General features: G+C 41.1%; 2 protein-coding genes across 2 annotated transcripts in view; one reads left to right on the top strand and one right to left on the bottom strand.

Annotated features, from left to right (window-relative positions):
* Positions 1-11,423, bottom strand: part of SOAT1 (sterol O-acyltransferase 1) — a 44,278-nt gene extending 32,855 nt beyond the window's left edge. Inside the window, exons 1-2 of the mRNA XM_081122169.1 lie at positions 11,200-11,423; positions 134-256 (exon numbers count right to left, since the gene is read on the bottom strand). Of these exons, the coding sequence (XP_080978295.1) occupies positions 134-248 (115 nt within the window). The 5' untranslated portion in view covers positions 249-256; positions 11,200-11,423. The remainder of the gene's footprint in view (positions 1-133; positions 257-11,199) is intronic.
* Positions 11,424-13,718: 2,295 nt separating this feature from the next.
* ABL2 (ABL proto-oncogene 2, non-receptor tyrosine kinase) overlaps positions 13,719-17,184 on the top strand; it is a 102,193-nt gene continuing 98,727 nt past the window's right edge. The window contains exons 1-2 of the mRNA XM_081122165.1: positions 13,719-13,778; positions 14,103-14,324. The gene's annotated coding sequence lies outside the window, so the exon portion shown is untranslated. The remainder of the gene's footprint in view (positions 13,779-14,102; positions 14,325-17,184) is intronic.

Here is a 17,184-nt window from a genome sequence, read left to right as displayed (position 1 = left end):
CTTCTGCATCATTACAGTGCCTACCAGCATATCCATTTATAATAAAGAGATGGTAATCCCTGTTCTAGAACACTGAATTTGTTCTCTATTTCATTAATTCACCTCCAAAAAAAGTAATAATTAAAAGCCTCACCATTACTAGTTGTTTCTGGGGACTGCTTTGCAGAGTTTCCCTGGTCTTCCTCTTCTTCAGGATTGTCACTGGACTTCGGCTGCCGTTTCCTCAGAGACATCTCTTCACCCACCATTGTGTTACCTAGGAAAGAAGATGCAAAAGGTTTTGAACCAAGGATCTGGTTTAGGCAAACTTCACAGTATCACTATTTAGAGGAGGTAAAAAATGATGGTATATTCTCTTCCTTCTGTTTCACTTTGATCATGTTTAAGCATTTTCTGAGTATAAAATACTATAACAAATGTGAAGAAATCTGTTCCCTACAAACTGACTGGTTTCAAAGGCTCTTATTTAAACATAGCCCTCATTCTTAAGAACAATTTAATTGAACAAACAAGGTGTAAGTATATGAAAAATTAAGAACTCAATAACAAAAGGTAAGTACAAAGATGCCACAGGGTACAGTAAGGTTGTTAAGTCAAGTAAATGGTAAAAACAATAAATATCTGAAGGTCAGAGATAGAAGAGAGCACTAAAAGATGTAAAGGTTTCACAGAATAGAAGGTATCTGTACTGTCTTGAAGGAATGAGATCAGAGCGCTCATGAGTAAGAAAGGGTTAAAACAAGGAGCCCTGTTCAAGAGATCACAACTGATCAGACCACTTTACAAGACAAGGAGAAACAAGCTTTTGTTGAGTATCTACTAAGTTCAAGGACTCTGCTAGGTGCTTGCTGGTTTCCCAACTAATCTGCATAACAATTCTGCAAAACAGATGTTAGTCCCGGTTCACAAATGAGAAAAAGTAAGGCTCAAAGTAGTTACTGTCAATGCCCTCCACCCCCACATCAGGAACTTATCTGCTGCAGTTGCATAAGTTGGGTTTATTAGGAACACACACCATGGGAAACTGTGGAGTGACTCAGTACGGAAGTATTAGAAATGACTTATTTAGGATTTGGGACTTAGCTAGGTGATTTTGGGTGAGAGTATAAAGCAGAAGTTCACTGTGGCTTGGGTGCTGTGAGAAAGCCAAGACAATGCTATGACTGAGTTTCTCAACAAATCTTTATAGAAGGCTCCCTAAAGGGGACTAAAGCTGGAACTGGTAAAGCAGAAACCATCACTGATATTAGTCTGGGAAGGAGGGTGCTGGGAATTTTGTGACTTGGAAAATGATCATGTTTTGTTTGTGTTCAGACATGATAATGGCATGGCCTTGTTTTTGTCTTGATCCATCATGGTCACAGAATGGCCTTTTCTGATGTTGACGGTCAGTGAAATTGTTTTCAGCAGGACACCGAGAACTAGCTTTTAGTGCTGGGCTACCTCAGAGCAACACCAAGGCCTAGCTGACAGCCCCCCTGTGAAGCTCTCAGATGCCAAGAGCTGCTTTCCTCCTTCTCATTACAGTAATCTGCAGAGACCACACAGCTAATGACAAGACCAGATTTTAACCGGGATCCAATCTGAACTATAAACACCACTATTTCAATTTTTTTAAGTTGATAAAAGAGAAATATGATGAGGGGAAAGACTAGAAAAGAGAGCTGGAATCAAACTGTAAAGGCCCAAGAAATTAGGCTTTTTTTTTTTTCAGTTAGGCAGTGGTGAGCCAGTTTAAGCACTAAAAAATATGATCAAAGTCAAATTTTGGACAGATCGATGTCAAGACAGAAAAAGATTTACTCCAAAGCAGTGTTTCACTATGTATAAAGTTTTCAGTAGTGTGAAGCAAAAAGAAAAATAATAAAGTGCTCACTACATTATTTTTAAAGCTACATATTTTTAAATTCTAAGATTATAATCATTCTATACTTTCAGGTTAAAATATCCTTTTCTATATAAAATGTGGTACATGGAGGGTTTGTTTTCTTAAATATCACTGCTTGACAAAGTAAAAATCTGACAAATGTAGATGAGTCCCCTTCCAATTTTTTCTGAACTTGAACAAATTAAACAATTATGGAAGAGTACATACATATGTCAAGTAGAAATTTTAGGAGACCAACAAGATCCAATTAAGAGGAATCTAGGAAAGAGGTCAGAGCAACTAATAAATCTGCAAGTAATTTCTGTGACAGTGAAGGAGGAAGCCAGAAGTGCATCTAGTTCTCCAATAAAAAAGATCAGAGACTTGAGAGCACACAACTAAATTCTGAGGGATGCCCTCGAAGACAGACATCAAGAAGTTGAGAAGAGCCCAGCCGGGCGTGGCTCAGCAGCTGAGCGTCGACCTAGGATCCAGGGGATCGGTGTTCGATTCCCGGTCAGGGCACATGCCCGGGTTGTGGGCTCAATCAGTGACTCTCTCGTCATTGATGTTTCTATCCCTCTCTCCCTCTCCTTTCCTCTCTCTGAAATCAATAAAGATATATTTTTAAAAAAAGTTGAGAAGAAATCAGGGAAGGAAACAACAGAGATTGAAATTTGCAAAAAGAATAACCTTTAAGGTAGGTGTTATGATTTTATTCCTCAAATAATGTATTTGATCACCATGTCTTCTATTATCCTCTTTCCTGTCTCTAGAAAGCCCACGCTCACCTGCCTGTTCTTTATCTAGCTAACCCTACTCACCCTTCAAAGTAAGAGTCACAGCCACAGCAGCAGGAACAACAGGAGGAACAGCAACAGCTTTGACTTGGTGAGCAGCTATTATGTACCTACCAGGCACTGTGCTGCTAAATCTTTTCCATTTTCTTAGTAAATCTTTACAAACTTAGAAGGTAGGTATTATCCTCATTTTACAGATGAGAAAAATATAGTTAGGGAAGTGATTTAATTTGCCCCAAATCATATGATTTTCCAACAGCAGAACTGGGACTGAAAACCAGAACTACCAGATTCCACAGCCCATCCTGCAATCACAGGATTGCCTGACCTGTGTCCTCCACTAAGGTTCCTTTGACCACCACCTGACATCTCACATTCTCTGAGCTCCCACTGCACCCTGTGACTAACACTTACTACTATACTCAGGTAACAATATTATCTCCCTCTTGCACTAGTATAAGCTCCTCAAAGACAGGGACTACATGGTATTTACTCTTTGAATCCCCCAAATCTAGTGGGGAGTCCCCAGAGCATGGCAGGCATGCATTAGTACAGTAAGTGGATGTATCAGTTAATACCACAACCCATTATCCTAAGTAAAAGGATACAGTGCTCTAAATTTAGAGAATCAAGAGGAAAATATATGCTAGGAGGAGGCCACTGAGCATCATCTTTACTGTTAACACCTTTACACATCCTATTCAACAGTAAGATCTACAACTGTTCTTAACTGGGGGTGGAGGGTCCCTAAGACTCTTAAAGGAATGCAAAAACGACTTCAAATATTTCAATAATGAAAAAAACAATTACACATTTATCACATAAAGCAAACAATACAGGCTAACAAAAACAATGTCACTTTGCTTTTGACTGAGACTACTGACTGAGAAATCAGTTATCCCATGCTGATTAAAAGCACTAACTAAGAGGTGAAAAAATACTTAATAAACCAAGTTTGACAAATAAGTGATGCCTAACAGGCAAAAAAATAAATAAAAATAATTTAAGCCTGGGTACCTTGTAGAAAAAGGAAACAAGTCCTTGGTCATGAAATCAGGAACCATCAGCCTAGTCTAGAGAACAAAGCCTTATATCAAAAGCTAAAACACAGGTACCAAGTTTGCTCAATCCACACTGCCATAGTTTGACCTACTTATTCTAAAAGTGAGTCAGAGAAGAAAACGTTAACTTCATAACAAAACCTTTTTATCTGAGTCTATACTAATACGGTTGGCTTCAAATTCCTCTATTAGCACGAAGTGAGAACTGCAACCCAGTGGGAAAACACAGGATTTGGTATCAGAATACGGTAGTTTATGTCTGTGCTCTGTCATGCCATTATGTCCTTGGGTAAATCCTGCAACCTCTCTGAATCTGTTTCTTCATCTAGAAAATGAAGATAAATACTACTGCAGTTTATCATTACAAAAAAGTATGATAATATGCACTAAAGTGCCAACATTTTATTAACAACCAAGTGTAAAGGATCAAGTGATCTGATATCTAGACACATACCTCCTGTATGCTAAATGGTAGTCAAACATTAAGCCATGTCTTCCCTCAAATTCTACTTGTTTGCTTTATGACGTACTAGATGAGGGTAAATAAAGTGCCGTAATTACATACTTCCTCAAGTGCAGCTCAAATACCATGTGGTTTCCAAGAAAATATTAACATTTTATTGTCATACGTACAAACGTTAGGAAGGATAACTATTACTTAAAATGGCTCACCTCAATTCTAACCAAATCCTTAGATTCATGTAAATGGTAAAATACAAGATGATGTCTAAATTGAGTTCCTCCTGCCATGCATGTCAGCTAACAGTACATAGCTGTTACCGCAAAATATGGAGGCAAATTATAGTAATGTTCAGTTCAACTGTTCCTTCTCTAGACAGATGGATCATTTTGGCCCCTGTATAGAGAGCAGACGACAACGAGGTCAAGAGCGCAAGCAAAGGGCCAGTGAGCAGACTACTGCATTCACCCAAGTGAGGGATGAAGGAGAGATGACCTTTTTGACCAGTCAGCTAAAACAGGACTGAATCCGTCCCCTTACCAATCTGGACACGAGCTAGGCAAACTACTTGAGCTATTGCAAAGTCAAAAATTCAAACTGTAATTAATGCTACATGGTTTCTAAATGCTAACATAGACTACTGCCCTTATGTGACGTGTACTCTAGTGTTTTCTTGCCCACCCATTAACACAGCACCTAGAAGGGGAGTTATCCTCCTGTGCCCTATAATCTCTAGGTCACCTCCTCCTCCCCAGGTCACTGTTCCTCCCTTCCTTCCTTAAATACCTCAGCCAGATTATCAAAACCGATCCTCCCGTTACAAGTATGTGCTCTCCTCCTGGTACTCCCCTCATTCACTGAGAAAGTGAACACCTCACTCACTAATTCTTCCACACTTTTTTTTACTTCATCATGCATGTACAGATAGATCCATCCAATACGCTGGCCTTCGATCTCCTCGACTTCTTCCTGTCTCCAACAAGCTGCTCCTATGTCCCAGTCACACCTTCCCCTAGAACTTGCTGTTATCAATAACTGCACCACATCCGTAATTCTGATTCCCAACATCTAACCCTCTGAACACCACCAGGTCACTTACTCTGATACCGCCACACCAATTCTTAATTCCCTTCTCTCCCCATACCAGCCCACACTTCTCTGAGCTCCAGGCTTACATCCAAAGGTCTACTTCAAGTAGATGTCTCATAGGCATCTCAAACTTAACATGACCAAAACTGAACTACTGATGTTCCCTCCAATTCCATTCCTCTTACTGCCTTCCCCATCTCAGTTAATGGGACTAACAGTCAATCTTTGCCAGGATTTAAAAAAAAACAACTAGGAAGTGATCCTTGATTCTTTACTCTCTCTTATCCAATCCAGAGTCCATTTTACTCTGCCTTCAAAATATATACCCAATTCTACCCTTTTCTCACCATATCTACCACCTTCAGCACAGTCTAAACTACTGTCACTTCTCACTATACTAGCCTCCTACTGGACTCTCTCCATTTTCTCCCTTCTGGTCTATTTTTCAACATGGCACCCAGAGTAATCCTTTTTAAAGAGAAATCAGAGCAAGTCACTCCCCTGGTCCAAATCCTTCAAACATTTTTCTGAGTCCTGACCATTGTCTAGTAACTCCTCTGCGATCTGCCACTCACCTCCCACCCACTCCTCCAGCACCCTCAACCTCCTACTACAATTCTCTCACTCGCTCTACTCTAGTTACTTTGACCTTTTGCTATTTCTTGAGCAAGCCAAGCTCATTCCCACAGATAACCTCAAGGCTCTCTCCTTCACTTCATTCAAATTCTCTGTTCAGATGCTCCCTCAACTAAAATAAATACTCTCATACTCTGACACTCCATAACTCTTAGTTGTTACCCTACTTAATTTTTCTTCAAAGCACTTATTGCCCAACACATTATTGCACTTACTATCTATCTACCCCACAAGACTGTAATCCCCATGAAAAGTAGAATTTTGTCTAGTTTACCATTTTACCCAAGTATCTAGGACTATACCTGGAATACATCTACATTGAGTACACATTTGCTGAATGAATAAATAAATAGGTACCAAGCATTTTCACATGCATTAAGAAAATAAAACAATTGTACTTCTTTGTTGGAATTGATGCTCACTTTTCTAACTTTATCCATTAATATTAAAAGACAAATATAAAACAGTTAATTAGGACATTTATCTAGGTTGGGATTAAAATTGTAAGTATGATCTGTTCTAGAACTTAAGACTTTTCATCAACAGCTGCCATTCATGACCCAATTCTAAACTTGGGTTACCTAAGAGACTCTGAAAAACAATTTGCTGGCAAACGCCATACCCTTTTTACTCCACTGGAAACTTCTCAAACTTGAGACTATTCTTCTGAAACAATTCAAATAATTAGAATAAACATCATCAGAATTGTTAGTAAGTTCTCTTAAAGGGTACTTACTATTTTCTTCACTTTCTGATAAGACCTTTGTGTACACTGCCTCCTTTATTGCTAACAATAACTTTATGTTGGGGTAATCCTGTCCCCATTTTCAAACAGAAAAAAAGTAGTGACTGCCAGAAGCATAATTATAAATGACTGGTAAAGAAAGAAAACTGTAAAAGTGGGAATCAACATTAAAAAAAGAGAGAACAAGCACAGGGTTTTTTTGTTGTTTTCTTAGTGTAGTCAAGGAGTTCTATTTCTTACGCATCCCCCAATACATCACTGTATCAAAGCAGACCTTAGCTGAAGTTCATGCGTTAGTGACCTTGGCACGTCCTTAAAAGGCTATGGTAGTTTCAACATAGAAGGCAAGGCAATCTGCAATAAAAATCTTTTTTAAGTCCTGACACTTAAAAGATATGTGCCAATCAATTATCTGAAAATAAAATTCATGTATATTAAGCACTTCTTTTTACAATGATGTTAGATGAATGTGTTATAATAACAAGAGGTCTACCCCATTACACTGTACACACATACGATGGGTCAAGAGAAGGGATAATTACTTAACTACTTAGGGAAATCAAGTCCTTATGGAGGAGGTGGCATTAGAGCCAGAGTTCAAAGAAGAAATAGAAGTTTGCTAGGCATCAAAACAGGATGGGAAGAGAGCACACTATGAAAAACATGAACAAATACAGACCTTGTTCATGTTTTTAGTGACCTTGACACATTTAAAAAAGGCTGTGATAGTTTAAATATAGAAGGGAAGGCAATGTGCCTAAAACTTTTTTTCAAATGTTATTTCAAACACTTTATTGAGGTGTGTGTCAAGCCCTGGGATACAGATGACCACAACAGTCTGTGCCCTCCAGAAGTGAAAACCTAGCTGGCAAAAGACATTAAAATGTAATTATAACACTAATGGTATTACAGAACAATAGGTGAGACATCATATAGTAAGAAGGGAATTCAGCCTGGCGGCCAACTGAGTTTAAGGGCAATAAGAAAATGTTTCCTGGAGAAGGTAAATTTTAGTTTAAATCTTAAAGGAAGGATAAGGCTGAGCACAGGGCCTGCAGAAGGGCAAGAACAAAGATCAAGGGCCCTCAGAGGCCATTCCAAGCAGTCTGGGGTTTAACACACAAACAAGGAGCTGATTGTTTTTTAAACAAAGGGGTGACTTGACATCTGTCATTAAAGATAACTCCAGTGACAACATGGCAGATGTGCTAGAGAAAGGAGATACTGGCAGGGAGAAAAGAGTCCACACAGAAAACAATAAAGGTCTGAAGTAAGGCTCAAATGGCATGAGTTTACAAGATGAACAAATGACTTCATGAAGAAAGAAGAGATAAGGGAGATAAATTTACAAACATTAAACGGAAGCATCTACTAGATATTCAGGTGGCTACATCCAGAACGCAGTTGGAAATAGAGATCCTAAGTGAGTTTTCTAACTCGGCAACTATAGAAGAGAAAGGAGTAGATAAATTTAATATGATGTGATGGTGGGTCAGCCAAGTGATGATGACCAACAGGCAAAGGAACAGTTTGGACTGAAGATGGAAATCTGGAATTCGGCAGTGTACGGGCAGCAAGCAGCTAAGGCCAAGGCACAAGAAGGAGATCTCCCGGGGAGAACATAAATCACAAGGTTATCTAGGAAATAATAAAGCTAGTATTAACCTTATACTTACTATGGCTCATTTAATCTTCATAACCACCTAAGCAGTACACAGGTACTAAGATCCCATTTTACAGGTGGTTAAGTAATTTTCCCAATATTATAAGACAATCAAGGAACAATAAAAAAGCAGGGCAAGGAGAGATTAGAGGTGAACTGGGAGCAAGCAATGTTCAAAATCAAGATAGACAATCCAAGAGGTAATCTATGGCCAGTATCATGGAAAATTTAAGTAGGCAAAAAAATGGAAGTCCTGGCTGGGTCGCTCAGTTGTTTCTAGCATTGTCCCAATACCCCAAAGTTGCGGGTTCGATCTCCGGTCACGGCACATACAAAAAGCAACCAATAAATGCATAAATAAGTGGAACAACACATCAATGTTTCTTTCTGTTTCTCTCTCACCCCGTTCCTCTCTCTAAAATCAATAAATTTTAAAAATGGAGGAAAAAAGCAGGGTGGGACATTGGATATTTCACAATTTGGGAACATAAATAGCTATGATTTACTTTACTTCTACAGGACAAAGAAATGTATTGGACTGGGTTGCAAAATGAGTTGAGGAAGTGAAAATACTGATCATAAGACTAGTCTGGTAAGAGGTCAAGCAATGAAGACACCAGGCACTAATGTTTGCTAAGTCAGTAACATTTACTGTGCTGGATGCCAGGGTGCCAGGGTAAGTGTATCACATATCTCACCTAACATTTCCATTTTAAAAGTTGTAAAAGATTTGGAAATGCTACAAACCTGTTCAAAGTCACATAGCGAGTAAGTGGCAGTGAAAACATTTATACCCAAGATGATGTAAAGCAGACCAGATAACTATTTTAAAATTCAACACAGTGATTAAACAATTTCTTAAGAATCTAATCTATGCATTGGTTTTGTAAAGTTCAGTGTGATAGCATCTAACTTGGCTTAATAAAGTGTTAATCTGTTGCTGATTTCACCTAACGTATTTTTTATTTCAGTTATTGTATTCTTCAATTCTTTTTTTGAAAAATAAAAAAAAAGGAAGTGTTAAAATTAAACTGAGTAAATCTGAAGAACTAAATGTCTTTATTAAGCGATTCATGAATTGGGCAGCATACCATTAGCAACTAGAAGGGTGCTCTGATGAGTTGTACAAAATGAAAGGTTTTTATAGGCAGAAAGAGGGTAGGACTAAGAAAGTAAGAGTAGACTATTTCAGGCAAGGACACCTTCCTATGGGGGAAGGCCAGGGTCTTATCGGGTAGGTTGATTAACATTATGCTTCTGGGAGAACTGAAACTGCAATCGGATCGGATATTAAATCTAGGTTTGGGATCAAGGGCTTTCAGCAAGAATGCTGCCTTATTGGGCCTATGGTTTTCTGTTTAACAAAAGCAAAACAAAAAGAACTGATTTGAGAAACAAATGAACCAAGTTAAAGGAAGTGTCAACTTTAGCCTGCCTACGGTGTTCCTATTAATAAAGCCTTCAAAAGAACCTATAAACCTATACAACAAATAAATATTGAGCACCTACTTTTGGTGAAGAACTTTGCTATAGCACTCCTGGGTTCAGTGGAGGGGAAAGAGAAACAACTGCAGTTAAATTTACAATCTAAAACATACAATTTCTCCCTCTTCCTTCTAAACACAGGTATGCCCCAATACAATCCCACAATATTTACATAACAATTAAGGTCATTAAGTCAATTAGCAAAGCTAAAGAACACAGACTGGTTCTCTAACATCTGTAGGGTCACTTTATTCATTAATCCTATGTGATAAATTCCAAAAATAAATTTATTTAAAACTTTTTCCTTCTCAAAGGAAACAGGCACTCTTCCCTAGTTAATTATTTCCCATTCAAAAGTTCCTTCCTCTGTCCTGCAAGTCATTCATTCTTTGTGCCAGGCGCTGGGCCAGACTCTAGGGAATTAACACGTAAATAAGATGGACTAGCCAGCTTTCAGGAAATTTACATGCTAGCAGAGGAAACTAAGCATCTAAGTAATGCGGCGTGTTACAATGGATGATTAACTGCTGCTAAGGGAAACAGTGCTGGGAGAACTTTGCCTCAAAGCTCCTTCCAAAATCCATTCTCATGTCTAGACAACATACAAACTTCCCTAACAAGTCATTCATCCACACCATCTAACTTAAAGCAAAGGAGAAAAGAAAAAAAAAAAAAGCTTCAAGTTGAGTTCTACGTGCAAGGGAAAGGCAAGTACTCGGGGGGGGGGGAGGTTAAACAGATAGCAGCCACTTAAATATTAAGAAGTGACCAATAAACAATCTACATATAGAGACTATAGAGCTTACAGTTCTCCCTTACAAATAACTTCTAAAATACACGTGTCACTTAAACTGTGTGGCTATTAACATTTAAGAACAGAAACTTCATTACATCCTAATATTTAAGACTAAATTATGAGCTTGACTAAACGCTTAGGTGCCAAGGCAAACAAATGTCGGTCTTGAAGTGCCATTCATCCTTTCGCACAGGTTTTGCTGTGGGTTTGGGGGGGGGGGGTGCCCTAAATCAATCAGAAGCTAACTTCCTGAGTGCATTTTTGGTTTTGCCCTTAAAGGAACAAAATGTCTTCTAATTCCTAACTTTCTTGACTACCGACTTGAGATGCCCCAGCATGGGTGGGACACCAAACCAACCTCCGACCAAGGTTTAAAAAGCTGCCAGCCACCGGGGGCCCGACAGTAACTTTCCCGCCCTCTCCATCACCCCAACTCCCCAGGGCTGCGCCGCCGCCTCCGCCCCCCAGCGCAGGGCCAGGCCGGGCCCGCGGGGCCGGATCCGCCGCCGCCGCCGCCGCCTCCGACCCCTCCTCTCGGGGCCGCGGTGGGCGGGCCCAGACGGGAAGTGAGGAGGGGATCCGGGGCGCCGGCGTTACCTGGGGCCCGAGCCCGCCGGGGGACCTCGGCGAGGAGGGCAGAGCGCGGAGGCCGTCACAGCGCGGCTGCGGGAACGTCGGCTCCGGGCAGTTCCTCAGGTGCCCAAGGCCGGCCACTGGCGCAGCCCGACCGCGGACGAAGATAAAGCGCCCGACTCCCGGCCCCTCCGCCCCCAGCCTCGCGGCCCGCTACGCAGCGTCACGCGCACGGCCCGCGCCGACTCAGGATTTCATTGGTGGGCCAGGCGCCCCAGGCTCCGCCCACCGCCCACGGCCGCCCCGCTCCTCTCCCCCTCACCACGCGCGCGGGTGAGCGGTGCGAGAGCCCCTGGGCGGCCCCGCGGCGGCGCGGGACCGCTCGGCTCCCGCAGGTCGTGACTCCGGCTGCGGCGGCTGGCTTTCCGTTTCTGACCCAGCGATGCCACGTGCGGTAGATGCGGAGCCGGGACAACCCCCTGAGAGAACGGAAAGGCACCCCGCAGGGTGGCACGGCGCGGGCGGGACCCGCGCCTCTTCTCGAGACTCGCGGGAGCCGCCTCTAAAGCTGAGCTTCGTTGCAGTTGGAACCGACGACCCTCCAGGAACAAAGTAGAAGCGCTGGTGAGAAGCGTCCCTCGCCGGGCGCTGCTTTGTCAACTCTACGCGACTGTGCGTGTCCTTCAGCGCGTGCGAACTGCGTGAGGAGGCAGCGAGACGCGTGAAATAATGGGGCACTCAAGTAATTTAAAAAGGGGACTTCACAAAGAAAAAATGATGCGGAGATATTCAGGACATGGATTAGCTAGAACAGTTCATTGCTTAGGTTTTACGAAGGCAAAGGTGTAGGTGAATTTGGAGTAAAGGTAGGTGAAAAGGGAACGAGGGCACCAGGGGCCCAAGGGCCACAGGCACGGGCTGCAAACGGCGCGAGCTAGCGTCGCCCGCCTAAATCACTCGGCCCCGTGCCAGGCAGGTGGAGGTGGCCGCCCATGACCCGGCCAGGCTGCCCTCAACAGATGGATCACGTTTATCTGAACTCACTACCCTCTGTGGCCCTTTAATAAAAAATTAAATAAATAAACAAACAAATAAATAAGAGGATGGACAAGTAAGTACCTGGCTACCCAGAGCAGGCAGCACTGTGCACCCCAAGGCAGAAGCCCAATCAGCATTCAGTCCAATTCAGTATTGGCAGTCATTGGCAACCTACCCGGTTTGCCTCTTGTGCAACTGTGACAGCTGCTTTTGCCAACTGGATGACAAAAGGATCTGGTAGATCCCAATGGCTTTTGTGCTTTGCCTCTTCCCTTCCATTAAGACTTGTTTTTTTTCCTTTGTCTCAGGTATTCATTCAAAAAATTTGATTGTGTTTTGCTGTTGGTGCTAGGGGTACAGCAGTGAATAAAACAGAAGAAGCCCCTGCCCTTAGAAGCTTGTTTCTAGTGGAGAAAATAATGAAACAAGTAAATGAGATAATTGCAGGTGGTAATAAGTGTTAAGAAGAAAGCAAAACAGTGTGGTCAGGGAAGGACTTTTTTTATTGATTTCAGAGAGAGGAAGGGAGAGAGAGATAGAAACATCAATGATGAGCCCAACCTGGCAAGGCTCAGAGGTTGAGCATCAACCTGTGATCCAGGAGATGGTGATTTGATTCCTGATCAGGGAAGATGGCCAGGTTGTGGGCTCGATTCCTAGTGGGGGGCATGCAGGAGGCAGCCGATCAATAACTCTCTTATCATCATTGATGTTTCTATCTCCCTCTCCCTTCCTCTCTCTGAAATCAATAAAGATATTTTTTAAAAAAGAAACATCAATAATGAGAGTCATTGATAGGCTGCCTCCTGCACGCCCCCAACTGGGGAATCTAGCTGCAACCCCCGCATGTGCCCTGACCAGGAATTGAAGGATAACCTCCTTGTTGATAGGTTGACACTCAATCATTGAGCCATGCCAGCTGGCCAGGGAAGGACTTTTTGAGGAAGTGATCTGAACTAAGACTTAAATGAAGAGAGGGAGCCGACTATGCCAACTATGGGAAGAAGAACATTCTAGACAGAGGAGAATAGATGTGAATGTAAAATGCTGATGCTGAACAAGTTTGAATTGTTTGAGGAACAGAAGGCCAGGAGGCTTGAAGCACTATGTGGAGGGTAGGAGACTGAGGTTAGGCAGCTAGGCAAGAGCTTCATCATGTTGGATTTTTTTGGTTGAGTTTTGTCTTGTTTTGTCTTTTAAATCAGCCTATTTTGTAGAGAATGACTTGGAGGAGAACAGGAATGGAATAGGGAGGAGGCCAGAGAATGATAGGAAGCTATTGGACAAGTTCAAGGGATAGATGATGGTGGCCTGGATTAGTGTGGTTGCTATGTAAAAAGAAGTTGAAGAATTTCAGTATAGTTCCTGATGTGCAGGTGTGAAGTAAGGTAGTAAACAAGGTGACTTCCAGGGTATTTTGTTAAGTGAATAGGATGATGGAAATGCCATTTTTCTCAAGGGGGAAGACGACTTAATATGATTGGAGGGGCCATGAAAGCCTCTGCCCTTCCTGAGCCTCTCTGACCACCGGCCTGAAAATCCTTGGGATCAAGGCTTGGTTAAAGGTGAATGTTGCTTCATCATATTCCAGAAACACACACGCATGTATAGAACTTGTAATAGTTGCTAGGAATATAAACATATGAGTAAGAACAGCTGTCTATTGGGAGATAGATAATAACTAAGCTATTTCAAGACAATTAGATGTGTTGTAATAAAAAGAGGTAATGAAATTGCCTACATAACAGGATCCTTGTAAGGGTTAAATAATGCAAAGCTCCAAGTACAGACACTGGTATATAGAAGTGCTCAGTAAATATTGACTTACTTTATGCTTTTCTATATTGAAGTTCATCATTATTGTTGATGTTTTTATCTTCTGGATACAGTGGGAGCAGAAGGAACTATTACCACAGCCTGCTACTCTAGGAGAGGAAATGTTGAAATGGAGGAAGACTGACTCCAGCTTTCTGAACCAGTAGAAGGGGTCTTCGGTGGACAGGCAAGGGAGGAAGGACATTCCAAGCAAAGGAAGAACACAGTCAAAAGCCAACAAGACAAGAGGGAGCCAGACCATGTAGGAGATAGGAAGGTAGCTGAGTATTGTTGAAGTAAGTGGAAAACCATAAAGTTGGTGTAGGGGCTTAAGATGTTTGTAGTTCATGCTGAGATATCCTGACTCAGACTTCCGTAGACAGTGGGGAGCCAGTGAAGGTTGTTAAGCAGAGAAGAGTCGTGATTTAGGCAGCTGGGCTGGAGAGAGATGCGACTGGAGGTGGAGAGATCAATTAGAAGGGCATTGCAGTAATATAGGTGAGAAAGGACAAAGGCCTAAAGTAGGGCAGTAGCAAGTGGATGGAAAGAAGGGGGCTTATTTGGGAGAGATTTAAAGAGACAGTTGATAAAATTAGACAGCGTTTGGATGTGGGGGTTAAGGATATATCCAGGACTTCTGGCTTAGCAGCCTGGGTGGATGGAATTAATGGCAACTGAGGTAAGAAAATGCATTTGAAGTAAGAAAACAAAGTAAGGAGTAAGAATAAGTTTTACTTGGGTTAATATTTAAACCAAACTGGTCCACTTCCGAATGGGACCTAAAGGAACTGAATAAGAAGCAATCAGGTTTTGTTTTGGTTTTATAATAGCTTTCACATTTTTTTCTGATGATGTCAATAATGCATACTTATCGCGGAAAATAAAGTTAAATACAGAAAATCACAAAGATAAAAGCTATCTAATGTCCTACCACCCAGAGATGCAGCTAAATGTTAATGTGGGGAAGGAAAGGAGCAATGGCCTGAGCCTGAGGACTGAGCCCTTCTGCTCAGTAGAAGATGCTGGGTTCTACCAGGAGCCAGAAAGGAAACCTGAACAAGAACCAAACCAGGTTTTAAAACATAAACATCTCAGTTCTTCAAAGAGTCACATCTCTGTTAATAATACCAAACAAGCAATAAGTCTTCCTTCCATCCCAAGTATGGCACAATGAACAATTCACAGAGGTAGGTGAGAGGTTCACTGACTCAGAGTCAGGCTGGCCAATGCATGGTAATGAGACTTACCTCTTCTTGGTGTGTCGCTTTAGGAGAGGTAGGAAGATACTGAACTTCAAACTCAGGGATAAGAACCACTCTCTAGAACTATATAAGATCCTCTATGCAATATTCTAACAGCCCACCTTTTATTTCAACTGGATTCTAACTCACTAGAAATTAGCAGTAAAAATTCAAGTAATAATTGTGACCGTTTTAACAATATAATGAATAGTCATTCATTAGGAATTTGACTAAGATTCCTTAATAGGTTGTTGGGGCTGAATAAATTTTAAATAACAGGAATAATATTAAACAACTATTAATCTTACCAAACAGCTATCAACTAGAAGCAGTCACCCTCACTGAGTTCATAGTGATGCAGAGTCAGTATGAAACAACGCAGAACTTAAAATTTCAGGTCAGAAGATCAACTTGCACAAACCTTAGAGGGTTGTCTCCCGTCTTTGGGAACACAGAATGTAGCTCAAAATGTGCTGGTTCTGGGCAAGAACAAGTAGGCTAGTCATCTCCTCCACATTACAGAGTGAATTTTGTGACTTGAAAGCTTTGTATTGGAGATAATGGCAGGAGAAAATCATGGAAGTCAGAAGACACAGATTGTGTTCAGGAAATACTGAGTAATCAAGTTGCCCAGGAGACCTAGCACTTCTCAAACTTTTCTGCCAAAATATCTCCTTACAGAGAAAAAAATCAACTTTAATGCCCCACTTGCCAAGAAATTAAGACATTTGTCCTATATTCACAACCATTGCCTTTGAAGCCTCATGTTTTATCTTTAGAATGAATGCAAATTTTGCATATCAGTCTATATCAAGAGTATCATATAAAAATAATGTTTTAGCCCTAGCTGATGTGGTTCAGTTGGGGCATCATTCTGTACTCCAAAAGGTGGCAGGTTCGATTCCCGATCCATGTTTCTCTCACATCGATGCTTTTCTCTCTCTCTCTTCCCTTCCCTCCTTCCTCTCTCTAAAATCATTTTCTAAAAGATAGCAATGTTTTAAGGATCTATTGGGAAAGGAGAAAACAAGTTTGCTATTTCTTTCCTTGGCTAATAGACTTTCTTGGAAAAATAGGCTCCTACTGGTTTTACTCCATTGTACATATGACAAAACATTTTAGATAAATGCGCATTTTTCAAATTTTGTGAGAATTATCATAAGAGTATTTGCAAAATATGCATGGGTTTTAAAGATTAATGATAAACTGAAGAATAAGTAACTACCACTCAACTTAAGAAACAGAACGTCCCAGAACCTTAAAGCTCCCAGTGTGCCCCTCCTAGATTGCTGCTTCTGCTGTTCTCCTTTCCTGAAACCACTATCTTAAACTTTAGATTAATCATTCCTTTGTTTTTCTTTATAATTTACCACAAATGTAGACATCCCTAAACAATATAACACGAAGTAGCATAAATAGTGTTGCTTATTTGTGACCTCGATATAAATAATATATGTATATATTCTACACTTTGCTGTTTTAGTTTCACATTGCTTTTGTGAGTCACCTATGTCTGTGTGTGTGTGATTAAAATTCATTCATTTTTGCTTACACAGCATATCATTTTTAATTCATTCTAGTGTTGCTGGGCATTTTGATTGTTTTCAGTATTTTGTAATTACAAAGTGTTGTGTCTCCAGATGCACATGGGAAAGAATTTCCCCAGGCTGAATACCCAGGAGTGAAATTGCAAGTCATATATATATATATACACACACACACACACACACACACACACACATATATATACCTTCAATTTTAGTAAATAGTGCCTAAATAGTGTGTGTGTGAGTGTGAGTGTGTGTGTGTGTGTGTGTGTGTGTGTGTGTGTGTGTATTTCTGCATTTTCAGGTGTTCTATACCAGGAGGATTTCTCTAGACATCTAATCTGCTATAATCCCTAAAATGAAAAATC

This window comes from Miniopterus schreibersii (assembly GCF_964146895.1).
Source record: "Miniopterus schreibersii genome assembly, chromosome: 19".
Classification (NCBI taxonomy): Eukaryota; Metazoa; Chordata; class Mammalia; order Chiroptera; family Miniopteridae; genus Miniopterus; species Miniopterus schreibersii.
Note: the sequence above shows the minus strand (reverse complement) of the source record. Positions and strands in the feature narration are given on the sequence as shown.